The 16,473-nt window shown below is 37.1% G+C and overlaps 1 protein-coding gene across 1 annotated transcript in view; it reads right to left on the bottom strand.

The window, feature by feature from the left end:
• Nucleotides 1–2,013: 2,013 nt before the first annotated feature.
• LOC122814197 (regulator of G-protein signaling 21-like) overlaps nucleotides 2,014–16,473 on the bottom strand; it is a 115,836-nt gene continuing 101,376 nt past the window's right edge. The window contains exon 3 of the mRNA XM_044086803.1: nucleotides 2,014–2,658. Coding sequence (XP_043942738.1) covers nucleotides 2,458–2,658 — 201 coding nt within the window. The 3' untranslated portion in view covers nucleotides 2,014–2,457. The remainder of the gene's footprint in view (nucleotides 2,659–16,473) is intronic.

Raw genomic sequence — 16,473 nt, 5'->3', positions numbered from 1 at the left:
AGTGAGACCTTTGTGTTGATATCCATTTTGAAAATTTGCCCTTATTTCCCTTAATGTCTATAGCCGGTTTCCTCTAGCAGATATACTAAGTTGATTTTGTATATCAATATGAATGTCATATGAGGTGCATGATTGTTTGTACTTGTAGTTGCCAGTATTTGCATATCTGCAACAATATTGTGCACAGTGCATGCTGTTGTATGGTATTATTCTAAATCCAGTATGAAGATGTACAAAGTCTCTATACATACTTGGCACCCATCTGCTATGGTTTTCTGGATACGGAGATTTGTTTGGAAATATTAAAACAGTAGAAAGTACACTCCAAATATGTTCAAAATAATGTAGGTAAGGTGGCAAGTGGATGAACTTTTTTTCTTCATAGACATGGATCTAGTAGTAAAGTTTAGTATAGTATAACTGTTTGTAAATATAGGTCTTGCTGTATTCAAAATGAAATAAAATATGATGAGTGTATTTTTAGTTTTGGTAGCATTGTTTGCATGCAAGAATAAAGTCATGGCTATGGTCTGAGCTAGTTTGATCTGATGGGTGTTTTCAGCAGAAGGATAAACTGTTACTGAAAGGAAAAAATATGAGACTTTGCTCACCTCTATTTGGGATGAATGTCTGGGAATACATTTGGGGCTACACTGCCTGGTAGATATGAGAGATCACACAAGTGGGGCTTCACAAAGATGGTAGGGTTTGACTGTATGATATGTGGAGCTGTGGCCATACCTTAAAAGAACCCATTACATATCATGCAGCTGAATACTACAGACATGTACACATGGAAGTGTAGAGGTCAAACAAAACTCTCTCTGGATGACGATGATGCTATTTGCTAGCTAACTTGAATGCTCTTCAAGAAATAAATGCACTGAAATGTTTTCACTCAGGGCTATAAGCATGTCTGTCAGAAGGGTGGAGGCAGACTTCAATGGTCAGAAGAAAGGTCAACAGGAAAATAATGTTAAAAGGTGATTATGACCAAGAGTTTTGAAGTACCACTACAAACCTAGTTTTGTCCTCAGCAACTTTACATTTTAAGGTTTCATTTATCACTTCTGGTTTGCAAAACTATATTACAAAAATTTAGAATAATTGTTTTGTAAAAAACATTCCTGATTCAGCAGGCATTCTTGTTAGAATCTTCATGCAAAATGGGACATACTTTTTCAATGGTGATTAGGACACAAAGAATTATTTTTTTAGTGGAACATTTCAACATTTAAATTTAGGGAAACACATGAAATATGCATCACGATAATGCTGAAAGTAGTTGTACTGCAAGAAGTAAACCAAATATATTAGTGCATAGATCAATTATATCTATGAATATGTTTCTTCATGCAGTAATATTTGACTGTTTTATATTATTTCTCTAAAGCTTTGTCTGTTATCATGAGGCAGTCATTTCCTTTATGAAAGTGTTCTTTTATATTGGGGTAGTTTGTTTTTTTGACATGACAGAGGAAGAGTTATGACAATATATATTTAAATTACAGCCTTAAAAATTATTGAAATATTTCTTCAATAAAAGCAGATGAAAATCATATCTCTCTATAGGAATAATTTTGGACAAAACTTTATACTGTCACTATGTTACAGTTTGAGTGCACATTTGGTGAGTTGTGTAGCGCCTACTGTATGTATATATGTATATATATATATATATATATATATATATATATATATATATATATATATATATATATATATATATATCTGGGTCCCTATCAGTTGATAGAGTTTTTGGAAACTCAGACTCCATATGGTCGAGACCATATGATCGAGTTTTTGAAAACTTGAAGTTTTGAATGGAGATCACGGTACATCGAGGACTGGGAAATTCACCCTTTTCCTCACTGTAGTACAATCTCAGAGCTGATATATATAATTTGCAGAAAGTTTTGGGGGTGCAGGGGGGCTAAAAAAGGTAGATTTTTTAATGTTTTTTTTTTTTTTGATGTTTTAGTTTTTGGAAACTCAGTCGTATGGTCTCTTCAATATTTTTTTTGAGTTTGCAAAAACTTGATCATCTGACATAGACCCATTTATATATATATCAGTGCAGAAAAGAATCCTAAAAAAAGAGCTTTTGTTATGCATCCCAGTAATAAGAGAGTTAAGTGATGTTTATACATCCTCACTGGAAAGTCAACTGATTAGTGTCATCTAGCTTTTTTAAAACTGCAGCAGATCACCAAAATAAAGTGATACCTTTAAATAAATAAAATATTGTGAATATATAAGCAATGTGTATCTGGCATAATATGGAAGAAACACATGATTTATTAAATGTGTCCTTTAAATCTTCAACATAAGCTATTACTATCAGAACCAGTCTGAATTGTCCATTAAATTATAATTCATCATCCATAAAGCCACACATTCCAAAGGACATTGTTGTTTCAGAAAGGACATTTTCTTTCTGTTGGCAGTTTTCTTGCTCTAAAAGATAAACCACTTCTTTGGAGTTTTTGTTTGTGATTTTTGCATCAGCTCCTGGTACACATCTGACTTAAGAAACCTTGGGAAAGAGTCCTTTACCATTAAACTATAGATGCTTTTCTGTGCATTGTCAAAACAGTTGATAGTTGGTTCTGAGATGTTTTTAGATATTGTATCTCTGGTATTGAAGTCAATGTTGATCTGAAAAAACACAGAATTTGTGTTAACTACTTTTTCATGACTAATTGAATTAAGTAAGCAAACAGGAGATGTGGTCATAATGAACATAAAGTGTGTTACTCTATTGAATTTAAAATCCATTTGGAAAAATATTTGAATACTATAAAATCACTTGCAATATAATAAGAAGAGGAAAAAGAAGAAGAAGAAGAACACCAACAACAATAATCGTCATCATCATCATCAAACTAAAATATAAAATCGGAATGCTAAAGCATTTTCATGTTTTTCTTTCTAAATTCTTTTAACCTACGAAGTAAAAGTATAATTCTTGGATTAAAACATTAGATTGATCTAGCTACAAATAATTACTAGGAAACAAAATAAAAATATATTAGACCAACAATTAACATTTTCTTATGGAACTACAGAACAGTCTGCAGCAATATTCAAATCACATGAATATCAGTAAGCAGAAAAAAAAGCAATAGTAGCAAAGGTTCTTGGTGAAAGCTGACCAGGATGATTTTCAAGAAAAAACTGAGTCAAAATGGGTTACTATTGCTGGGAATAGAAAAATATATATTCGGTCACTTCTCTATATGCAAAGATTATGGTTCTTCTGAATGATTCTGCAGTCAGTCAGTTCTCTGGAAAGTCATCACATTAAATGTTTTACATTTTATAGGTATCATAGTAATTAAATTCAATGACAGGTACTTTAACATTAACATTGTGACAGTTACAAATATTTTTTTTCTTTATGGGCAGCAGAATAGATTATACAATTTTTTTTAATTCTTCAGAACAAACAACTCAAAATACATGGAACAATTGGGTATATCGATGAAAAACCCAGTGAACAGTAAATGAATTTCAATTAACATATCAAACATTAAAAGAGAAAGTGCAGTTTAATGTGTTACCCTTGTGCAAGTTTTAAAATGCCTGATTATAGAAATTGTGAGAATTACTGCAGAAAATATTTATTTAATGAAGTTTATGCATTTGCTTTTGTTTATCGGGAAGGTACCCATTTTCAGTGGAGGTCCAGGGAGAAAAGCTCCACAGTGATTTATACAAAAGATTTGAATAACAACTCAATTGGCTACAACAAGTTTCATAGTATACAAAGCTTTAACAAAGTTGTATACAGTATTAAAAGTTTTTTTTTAATAATTTCTTATGAAAAACAGTAACCTTGTCTTGCAGTATTTAATGATTCTAAACACAAAGAGTTATCATATCATAATAGATAACTACATTCCATTAAAATATTTTTCTCAAATGAGCCATTATTTTAAAATAAAACATATTTATTTAATGAAAAAGTCCAACTTGGAATGAAGCCAATTTTCAGCAGAGGCCCAGGGAGGAGCACTAAAGATGCACATCTTTGTAACGTGGGAGGAAACCAGACCACCTGGAGAAAACCCACACAGACGCAGGGAGAACATGCAGACTCTGCACAGAAGGCACCTCAACCAAGAATTGAACTGGAGTACCTTTTGCTGTGAGATGACAATACAACCACTGCATCACTGCACAATCCATATATGCAGGTTTACTTGAGACAGGACAGTTAGATTGCTGATAGTAGATCTTAATTGTTGCACACATTTTTAGGCTTGTGTTAAGATTTTCAGTATACAGGCCCTGATTCCACAATGCAATACTATCACATTCAGAGACAAATAAGCCACACTGAGGAAAGACCTCATTACTGGCTAATTTGTATATCTTTGAATTGGTTGTAACTACTACAAGTGCAAATCAGCACTTTGCTGCAGTACTTAAAATTGGCAGAGGCAGACCCCCTTCACTCTCTCATACACAATGTACATATACTAACACACACATACAGGATGTGAAGTCTTTTTCCTCTTTGAAGTTTCCCATTTTCCAGTCTTGTATATTTGCTACATTATATCCCTGGTGTCTAGTGGTGCTACAGAGGAATTATATCCTTTGTGGGGGGGGTGGGGGGGTGGGGGGTACAGGGTTGGAATACTTTTTAGTGCCTTTAATGTATGCTATTAGGGTCTATATTATATATTAGAAGTTTCAAAACTTCGAACCTCATATGTTTGACAATATATGAGCAAAGACTGAAACTTCAAAAATATAATACAAAATAAAAAAAAAACTTACCTGAATACTCTGAGCAGGGGGACAAGCACTTCTGCACCCACCACACCCCCTCTACTTAAATATACCATCTCCGAGATCACACTTCAGTCCAGAAAAGGGAAATTTTCCCATTCTGCACCGTACAGAGCTATTGCTTTTAACCTTCAAACTTTTCAAAGTTTGATCATATTGTGTCGACCATATGACATTCGAACTTTGAAAAGTTCAAATAATTAATAGGGACCCATGCTATTATGCTATTTATGGTATCTCTGGTGAAGTGATTCCCAGCTTAATGATTTTGTTTTAATTAATTGTCTTCCAGGCACACTCTGCAGAGTACCCTGGTGTCTAATGTCATCCACCAGCCCATGTTATGTGTAAATGCCAATAAGGCATGAGATGAAAGCGTATTCCATGGTGTCCAGCATTTCTCCCTTCCCATGTCCTGCATAAGTGCCCTAAGACACAGTCTTATCTCTAGTGCCTAGCCCTACTCCCACACGCAACTTGTATAAGTACTGTTAAGGAATGGTACAGAAAAATTCTGCCTGATGAATAGTGGTCTCCTAATAATGTCTTTAATGTTCTCCCGGTGGCTTGTGGTCTAACTGTTCCATGTCTTCAAAGTTATTTCCAGTTAGTTTGTGATACTACCACCCAATGTTTCAGGTTTTGCTCATGAGTCCTGGGATGTGTGGAAATATGAGAACAACTTCAAATCACTTAAACACACACACACACACACACACACACTCATACACCTCCTAAACATACCTGACCACTAAATTCCACAGTACATACCTCTCACTTGATGGACGAACATGCCCTTTTCCCTATGTTGATTATTACAACTGGCTAGGAATGGCTACTTTAAGCGACTGACCATTTTGCTGCATCGCTCAGCTGCATCATTGCCTTACTGCAGGTACTTCCAGTAAAGAGTAGATGGATAATTACCTCATGCCTGTCCCTTGGAATTCGTCACAGGTATCTAGCATGGCTTGACCTGTTGGCATAATGGCTAAGGTCTTTGCCTCCCATGCACAAGGTGCAAGGTTTGATCCTGACCTATGACCAATGCCCGTTTGAAGTTTGGATGTTGTTCCTGTGTCTCCGTGGGGTTCCTCCCACATTCATAAAACATGCTGAGTATTTCCATCTCAAAATCACCAATGAATGGAGCTGTGGGCAACAGATGCTACATGGTGCCCTATAGGGGGAAGGGTTGAATAGACCAATCTCTTTGGCCATCTACTATAGTGTACAGTATCCTCATGATAGGATAAAATGGATCAAAGACTGCATGCAGTGGCAGGGCTAGCGACTCAATAGTGTAAAATATGGCTATAGGTAATTTGGTCATGATGACTAATGTCAGATGAGCATGTGTATTTGCTGTTGATAAGTGGGTTGAGGACCAGGCCTACTCCGACCAACACCAGGAACCCATGCTAATGGTGGGAGGGGTGTTTGTTCCCCTATTGGCCAGTGTACACAAATTGTAATGCTCAATAGCTCTGGATCAATAAGCTACTGGCCAGACGCTGTCAGTTGCCCAACCTGGGTTACCTTGGATAGCTCTGTTGAGCAAAAGCTGGACATAAAATCAATCAACCTGCCAAACATGAGCTGAGAATTCCTGCACTCTATGTAGGTTCACTGACAGGACATAGCTTGGAAGTGAATTACATGATGGTACAGAGGAGGCTGGACATCTTATGTATCCAAGAGACATGATGGAAGTGCAGTGCAGCAAAGCCGCTTGGCTTGGGGATCCAGAGTCTATTACTAAGGAGAAGGACAGGCTAGAAATGGTGTGGGAATTGTGGTGAAAGAGAGGTTTCAGAAGGCAGTAAAGGATATTATCAGAATTAGTGACAGACTCATGGCAATCAGACTCCAGTGTAATGAGAGGGCAGTATTCATAATCTCAGCCTGTGCCCCACAGCAGGGATGTGACAGTGAGGAAAAGAGTACATTCAGGCAGCAGTTGCAGGACCTACTAATAAAGCAGGAAAACATGAACTGGTGTTGATAATATGAATGCACATATTGGGACAGACAGAGAAGGATATGATGACTACCTGGGACCACATAGGTGGGACAACAGTAATAAAGAAGGAGAGGCCATTCTTAACTTCTGTCTGGCAAATGGCTTGATAGTAGCCAGCACATGGTTCAGAAAGAGATACAGTCACAAGATCAGATACAAAAGTGGCCAACATGCAACTCAGGTGGACTTCCTCCTAGCATGGAAAGGGCACTGGGGTAGAATCAATGATTACAAAATCATCCACAGTGAAACAATTGGCCCACAGCATAAACCACTGGTTGCCACAATCAGCTGCAAGCAGTGGCCAGAGAAGGCTCTGAGGTCAACTGAGACCAGGCCGAAATCTTGGAAGTTGACTGAAGAGAAAGTACAACAGTTCAAGTAGTTAGTCATGTCTCTAGCACCCTAGGAAATTGGTGGAATCAATGAAGAATGGCAGCACCTCAAAACAGCATGTGCGAAGACTACAGTACAATGAGAAGAAACTGAGAACTGAGATAGAAGAGAAGATAGCTGAACAGGTTAATAGCTTCAAGGATCTGGGAGGGGTTGTTGAGAAGGGAAGTCTGAATAAAGAGGTCAACTAATATCAAAGGGGCTGCAGACAATTGGCATAGAGTGTCAGGTGTAGTGTATGATAGAAAAATGCCAAAGAAACTGAAAAGTAAGTATACAAAACAGTGGTGCTACCAGTACAAGTGTATTGTACAAAAACCTGAGCAGTAAAAGCAGAGCAGATGAGGAAGCTAGAGGTAATGGAAATGAAGTGCCTGAGAAGGGTGGTAGGATGCACACTGTGGTACAGAAGAAAAACTCAAGACATAAGAGCAGAAGCCAAGGTAGCACCAATTGAAGAAAAGATCAAAGAGAACAGGTTACATGTGCAGAAAAGGAGATGAGAATTTGGTAAAGAAGATTTGGGACAGACAGGAAGAAAGTAAGAGGAAATTAGTGGCATCCAACAATGAGGTGGACGAATTGTGTTTGAAGATCTGCGACAGTCCGGCATGAGTGTCGAAGAAGGCAGAAGTGTGGCATTGAATCGAGAGAGATGACAGCAGTTAACAAGACATCACAACCTCATGTAGAAAACAGGAAAAGTGGTTTGATGATGGTGATGATCTAGCACAGCTTTTGGGGACAGTTCACCATTCTGCAACATGAGATGTACACCTTGCAGAAATGTCTCTGAAATTGGCATTAATATGAGTATGCGTGTGCATGTGTTTGTGTCTATGTCTGTGTCTGTGTGCATGCCTACGTGCCTTTATCTGTACATGTGCGTGTGTGTGTGTGTGTGTGTGTGTGTGTGTGTGTGGCCAAGACGTGGTGCACGTCGCTGCGTGTGTATGTGTGTGTGTGTGTGCGTGTGTGCGTGTGTCTATGTGTCTGTGTGTGTGTGTGTGTGTGTGTGTGTGTGTGTGTGTGTGTGTGTGTGTGTGTGTGTGCACATGTGTGTGCATGTGTGCGTGTGAATATGTGCGTGTGTATATGTCTGTGTGTGTGTATCTGTACCAGCCCTGATGCAAGTCCAGAACTCCTAAAAGGTGTTCGGTAGTTCTCGTTGACCAAAGATTCACGGAAATGAAAATGCTGTGTATAACAGTAGCACTTAGGCGAAAAAGAAACACAATTACCAGTGTAGCGTTGCTCTGGTTTAGCAAAGGCTCTTTGCCTTCTTTTTAGTCTTGGAGCAGTATGTACCTGGATAGTCCTCCAAGATTTAATATTTATGTAAGGCTGTTGTAGTTTTAAGACTTCTTTGCTAGTTAGGATGTAACAGGCAGGTTCATACTGATGTACAATTCAATGTTTTACATCAAGCAAATGATTGTAAAGTTAGTTCAGTTTTGTTTGTTGTGTCATACACTTAAAAGGCTAGTTGGTAAAGAGCGTAGGGAATATAGTATTGCTGTTTAACAAAATTTAATAAAATCTTGTGCAGCTTTCTATATTTATAACATTGTTGATTTGCCTCAATTATACATTTTATTTTATTTATTTATTCTATTTTGTTTTGAATTTGTTAACTAGGGTAGAGCATTGACCCCCATTGGACCTATTTCAGTCTCATCCAGGGGTAAATAATGGAATGTTAAGGAATACAGACATGTGTCTTTCTAATACATCTTAGCACGTGTCTGTATTTTTATAGATGCACATCCCCATGACAACAGGTGACTGACTTTAGTTTGAAGGTTCTATTGTATTGAGGTACTTCCATAACAGTTAATATACTGCTCAAATGGTTATTCCAATTTCTTCTAATTGCCAGAGGGATCTAATAGACAGTTTAACAATGCAGACTGTACATTGCATTACTGCTTGGAGGACATAATGGGACCTTGTATTTTGGTTAGTGTCTTTTAGTATGCGTGTGTGTGTGTGTGTGTTGTTAGTATGTGTGTGTGTGTTGTTTAGTATGTGTGTGTGCTGTTTATTATGTGTGTGTGCTGTTTAGTATGTGTGTGTGTGTGTGTGTGTGTGTGTGTGTGTGTGTGTGTGTGTGTGTGTGTGTGTGTTGTTTAGTATGTGTGTGTGTTGTTTATTATATGTGTGTGTGTGTGTCTGTGTGTGTGTGTGTGTGTGTGTGTGTGTGTGTGTGTGTGTGTGTGTGTGTGTGTGTGTGTGTGTGTGTGTATGTGTGTGTTGTTTAGTATGTGTGTGTGTTTTTCTCACCTCTCTTGTACAATGGTAAGACAGCTTCCCTCTTATCTTTTTAAGGCAGTGCTGGTAACTGTGTTTGGACTCTCATTTGAAAAATTCTTCTCACTTATGTTGCAGCAGCTTGGCTTATGTAGCTAGTTGATCATACTATGTACTTTAGGCTTTCACTATTTATGTAATTCAATCTACTGAGCATAACTTTGGCTGTTATGACTGCTTGTGTGTGTGTGTGTGTGTGTGTGTGCGTGTGTGTGCGTGTGTGTGAGGAACCCTAGTATAAAAATGTAGACAGTAAGACAAAGGAAGTTATTGTCTGTAACAAACAGCAAACTTAACATCCTGATCTGAAATAGTGAACTCAAAAAGATTAACAAAGAACTCAGAATAAAAAAATCAAACCCTCCAAAGGTAAGTATTTGTTAAGGAAAACTGCAAAGCCTTTTTCAACTATGTCAGGAACTGTTGAAGCTGTATCCATCAATGCACTGAGACAGTACATAACAACGTTTACTCTTCTCAGAAGAACTTTACTCAAAAGATTTAGCTCAAACTGTGTACTCTTCACTCCCTTACTATTCTTCAAATACCAGAATGCCCAAACCCCCCTCTCATATCTCTCAGTGAAAGAACTGAGGGCTCGCTCCATTGCCGAAAACACTAGCTTTATGAGTCCAGACAATGTGTCAGGTTGCCTTCTTGCCAACACCAAGTACTACATTATAGACGATACGGAACCTAATAAATCTCAGCCTCTCCACTGTATATGTGCCAGAGATGTGGAGAACGTCTGTAGTCATCCCATTAAACATGGGTACCTACTACTGACCCTGAAGACTATAGACTTTAAGACTCACTAATCATATTCATAAAACAGTGGAGCTCATTGTTATAGATAATATTAACAAGATCATCAGCAGTCTCCTGTCCTTTGACCCAAACCAGTTTTGGTCTATTAAAAATAGAGTCTGCCTCTTAAACTGGGTGGTGGCCTTCTTTGAACAAGTCATTGATGTATTGGTTTTAGGAAAATTCATTCACACTAGTAGTTCCTGCCTCTCCAAGGCCTTTAATAATGTTCCATATTTTCTCATTATTGACAAGTTGATCAAATTGCATCTGAATTCATAAGTTGCCCACTAGATAGTAAACTGGTATACTGACAGAATTCAAGCTATTGTTATAGGGGCAAGCTGTCATCAAAAAGAGTCATTACTGGTATCACTTAGCAATCAGTTATTGAGCCACTTCTGTTTGGTATTTATTTCTTTGATGTCAAAGCCAACATCAAAGGTCTGTGGTTGACCAAAATTTGCAGGTAACTGCAAACTCACAACTGTCATAAATACTCCAGCTAAATTCCAGATTCTCCAAGAGGGTTTAACATGTACAAAGAAGTGTGTTACCTGGACATGGCCTTAAGCAAAATTGCAAGAAAAGTAGTATTGTAACCTTTGGAAAACATGGGCATCCATGCATTTGCTATTTAGATGCTACTCCTTACAAAACTGAGACAGATGGTAGGAGACCTGCTCTCTTTCACAGAGAATGAAATGTCCTTTTTTCACCATGTATCATTTTTATTAGGATATTATTTTATCTAGCAAGACTGATTACCAGGGGTATGTCTTATAGGTCATGGAAAGTTAACATCCCTCTCTGCTCCTCCCTCAGCACATCCATGATAGACTATAATGCCACTCTTAGTATGTACTTGTCTAAACATATGATTCAACTTCAGAGACTACGGCATTTCCTCACCAATATACCCAAGGACATATCTTCCTTGAGCTGCAGACTGCTGAACAGAACCGTCTGACCATCTGTCCTCCTTGCTTCCTAAAGGCTCTTTGGAGGTAACTCTGCCGAGTCTATAGTGACTCGAAGAATCCAGTCTTATGCAACCTCATATATAGGCACAAAGCAAGCAACATCCTAAAAACCCACTCAAAGGATCTAAACTTCCACTGCAGCATAAATAGGACCTGCTACTGAAATAGCACTCTCTCAAAGAATACCTCCTTTATCTAATAGACTTCCCTTAGATGTAAAGCAAAGTAGCTCCCTGTAGGAATGCAACCTGTAGGAATGAATGGTAAATTATAAATTCATCCCTTATCTTCTCATTCAAACCCCCATTGAAAGGAGAATAAATTATGTACAGTGATACATGTTACAGGGTACTAATGAATTGACATACTGAGGTGAGGCTGTAATGATCTACCTTATCCACAACTTAGTATAAACCTATGAACCTATAAGGAAGGGGTACAGGGGTCCTGTCAGAAATGTTATGGGCTCTTTCCCTGCACAAAAAGAAATGCTTCCTTCGATTGTCTGTTTGCTTGTTTTATTTATCTATTTATTTATTTATTTTATTTTCATGTTGATCAAGCTACCAGTCTCTTAATGTTTTCTTTCACTCTTTTAAAAGTTTGAAAACTGGATTGTTAACTTTATGAATACGAAACATGTTTCTGATCTCAGTCAGAACTCAGTCCAAGTTTTCTTAGAGGAAGTATCTTAGCCATTTACATACATAAACTTGTGACAGAAATTCCAGGAGATACACACTTCTTGCGTGGGTATTTCAGGTCTATCTAGCTGACAACTTTCCAATAAGTATTGATTACATGACAGCTATACTCATATCTTCATCTTGGTTTCCATGACTCAGTTCTGATGATGAAAAACACAGTTCTGATTATCTGTCTTCAAGCCATCTAATGGTAAAGAGAGAGTAGAGAGACAGAAAGAGAGAGAGAGAGAGAGAGATTTCTTATTTGCAGTGCTGGTGACACCGGTTGGAGAAGCAAACCATATGTTGAATGCTTGGCAAAGGATGAAGATGCAGTGGTCATCAGCATGCATTCTTTTGCGGGAAGGATACTATTTTTTCCCATATTGTTAAAGTATGCACTAAAGGATGGGGTTACCATAGGCACAGAAATGTTTGAGAAGCAGTCAGAACACAAGGATATTTAGACAATTTTTTTTTTTTCTTTAGGGAGGAAGGAGGAACAGAAGGAAATTATCTCTGTATTAGGTAGAATGAGCTAATTACACTAGACTGGGAGGAGTGTCCAAGATCAAATTTAGAGTAGGGTTAGAGTAGGAGCGGGCAACTGCAAGGCCAGCAGGTACAAAGACAAGATGCCAATAGGGAGGGAGGGTGAGAGAAAACACTACAGAAATGTTTATCACAAGTGAGCCAATAGCTATGAAATACAGTACAAGTATGCAGTATAGACAGAAAAGTCAGGTAATGAGGGAGTGCTGCCACTATACTGTAACCAGGTTGCAAAGGCAGTACAATATTTATGCTTTCCAGCCTTGTGAGTGGTACAACAAATCCTCTTTTTATATGTATTACATATATAAAATGCAGTGCTCTGATAGGTTCACTACTCAGTGCCTTCCCACCCATTGTAAATTATGCAGTATCCATTTTTATTAGGAGATTATTTTACATTATCTTACATCAAGAGGATCTGGATTATCAGATGGGTATTCATAAATGTCATCCTTAGTATGACTGGACTTACCCTCCTTGAAAGAGGTACAGTCTAAGGGTAGGTGCAGCTAGGTGGAAATAGTTGCAAGACTCATTTGCCTTATATTTTCTATGATCCTAAGATCCTATAATCCTATCTTCACTGGTCTTTCTTTGTGGTATAAAATAATATCTGTATAGTCTTAAGATCATCTATTAAGCTTTCTTGCATGTCTATTTCTTTTAATAATCTAAATTTATATTTCATTTTTTCCTGCATATTTTAAGCAGTGACCTCTGAAGTACTAAATGATCAGTAGAGCTTGTTTCTTTGATCACCTTGCCAGTTCACTTAAGTTTGGACTGTAAAATGCATAGTCTATCTTTGTACAAGTAATGCATCTGCTATCATCATTCACGCTTGGCTAATTGCACACTAGAGTGTATTGACCACTTTAAGATGCACCGTTGCTTTACGATTAATTTAATTTCACATTATAACCCTCATGTTAAACTTTAAAATGACTTTGTAAAAAAGGAAGATTCTGGTGTAATGCTTGATTTCTTAGTTCCATTATTTATTCATTCTTTTTCCTCTATAACCACAACATGACAGGCACTGGGCAATGATTTAATATGACTACAAGGCATTGTGGGTAAGCAAAACACAGCTTACCTCTTTAGAGAAGATGCTACTAACTTATATTATGCATTGTAATGCATTTCCTATGATTATTCTCTCATGCCTCGTTAACATTAATTATGTAGGTTCAGAAGTATTTCTTAATAATCTGATACAATATTTTTTTTCTTCCTTTTGCAGCCCTCATCAAAGAAACAATCAAAATCTCCTACCAGAGTTCAGTTTACAATAAACTCTTACCATATCTTTCCTGTCCCTTGATATTAGTGGAGCATGCAGTATAGTTTTCATCATATTGTTTATAAATATAGTTATTTATTTATCTTTTCTTAAATGGGTAAGTTGTGTCCTCCACAGACATGTTCACTTATCTCTCTCTCTCTTCTTTAATTCTGTCTCTCTCTCTCTCTATATATATATATATATATATATTTTTATATATATATATATATATATATATATATATATATATATATATATATATATATATATATATATATATATATGAAGAGAGAGAGAGAGGGAGGGGGGAGGGAAAGCAAGAGGGATACAGTTTGTTACAGCAGCCAAACTAGTAGTATGTCTTTGGGAAGAAATCATAGCACAAGTAGAAAATCACCTCTGGCCTAAGAGGAACTTACTAATTCCACAAAGCCAGTGACCACTAGCAAGAACTGAACCTAAACAACCCCTGAACCTAAACAACCCCTTGTTGTTTTACCTGTTGTTAACATTGTACAATCTAAAATCTCTGTATCACTTCACTTTTATTGATAACAGCTTGAAGTGTAAATACATAGTCTGTCTTTGTACAAGTAATGCATCAATTATTATTATTCACTCTTGGCTAATTACAAATCTACCACATCCTATGACCAACGTTCCTCTGTTTCTTCTTCTGTAATATGTCTGAAGAATTATGGCTTTGATTCAGTCACCACAAGCTCACCAAGCCTTACAGTGTACTTCACATAGCTGACTGAGTCATTATCCCAGACATGACAGCTCTGTGGCCTGTGGTTGTAAAGGTGACTTTCCCCTTGCTTCTCCCCCCCCCCCCCCAAAAAAAAAAGTACCTGCATTATTGGACTGGTTTTCTACATGCAAACTTGCTCACTGTTTTAACTGCACAGAAAATCAAATGACAGCTTGTCGAATCGATAATGTATAAACTGAAGGAGTCTCACCACCCAGCTTTTAAAGTCAGTTGTTGGGCATCTGATATGCAGATGGTGCTACCATTTTGCTTATGGTATAGAAAAGGTTATGATAATGTTATGATTCACATGGTTAAACACCAAAATACTACATGATAGTGCATTATTAACTATAGAAACTGCTTGCACAAAAAAGTAAATAAATAAATAAAAATAAATCAAAAGCTAATTGCATCCCTCAACCACATGCAGACATAAGACCACACGTATTCTTTTCCCCAGTCCACCATAATCAAGTTGGCACAGACATACGTAATGGAATGATCATACTACTTGTTCACATTTATCGATCTAACAGAATATTCCTCTGTATGCTTGCACTCATGCTTTGGCTTAGAAGAGACAGGAGGAGTACTGACCATATTAGGAATGAAGTGGTGGATTGTTATAGCATCGTGGTCATGTTTGCTGCATACTGTGTTTAGAAGGACTCAGAGGAAAAGGAAGTTGTGTAGTAATGAATATTTCATTTCCCTGGTTCTCACTGCATGGAAATGAAATTCCAAGGAAACATGGGTAGTAAGATAAATGGAGACAAGCTGAAATGGGAGGGATGTTTTTTTTTTTTTTTTTTTCCGTAAATAACTCTGGTGTTTTTTCCTTCATTACCTACTAAAATGTGAATTTTCTGTGCATTGCAGATTTCACTGATTAGCATACCGCATTACTTACACATAAAAATTATGTCTGCATTTGTATCAGTCTGCTAGTTTTTTTCCGATTACAGTTGTTAGATTATCTATAAATCTTGAGCTCTTTTACTCTGCTTCTATTACTATGGAGTATGCTTTGAAACTTAGTATATTTCTCCTTTGAGTTGATGTGTCATTTATTGCACCACAAATTATCTGACTGCATTTGAAGTCCTCCATTTAATACAAAAACACAGCAGTCAACTATCCCTCTCTCATCTCAACAAAAACAAGATAAGAGTATTACTGAATCAAACTACTAGCTTCAGTAGTATCTCTTAACATCAAAAGCCACAATAATCTGTGGCCATTAACAGGGCTGCTACTGAATAAATTACACCTCTTAATCTATAATGGAAACACTTCTGTGTTTATCCCATTTTCAGAAGTAATGATGGTTAGTGGATAGTGCATTACCGGGAACTACATTTTTTGAGTCAAAACAACAGGAAAATGTCAGACGTTAACAGTGATTGTTCTCATAAAAGGAGTGGTCAGGTATATGCCATGTATGGCAGGGTGTTCAACCGTAGAATGCATACTTTATCCTTATTTATGGTGTTAAATGACTTTAGTTTTGACAGAATCATATATCTGCTCTTTATTAATGATATATATATATATATATATATATACACACACACACAAACACACACACACACACACACACACACACACACACACACACACACACACACACACACACACACACACACTCCCATGGCTAATAGAAACCTTGCTTCTTTCAGCAAAAAGTACATTTAGCAGCATCGAAGTTCAGTAAAATGACTATTTGGAAACAAATCCTTACATTTCACTTTGTGAACAGTGGACATTCAGTGTCCAGAAAATGAAAAGATATTGAAGTTTATATCTAAGAGCCTTGATTTAATAAGCTTGAAATGGTTATGCATTGGTCTTTGACTCGTAATCCGAAAATA

The sequence above is a fragment of the Protopterus annectens genome, chromosome 10.part0, assembly GCF_019279795.1.
Source record: "Protopterus annectens isolate FY-2018-M chromosome 10.part0, PAN1.0, whole genome shotgun sequence".
Lineage (NCBI taxonomy): Eukaryota > Metazoa > Chordata > Ceratodontiformes > Protopteridae > Protopterus > Protopterus annectens.
This window is presented reverse-complemented; position numbering and strand designations above follow the sequence as displayed.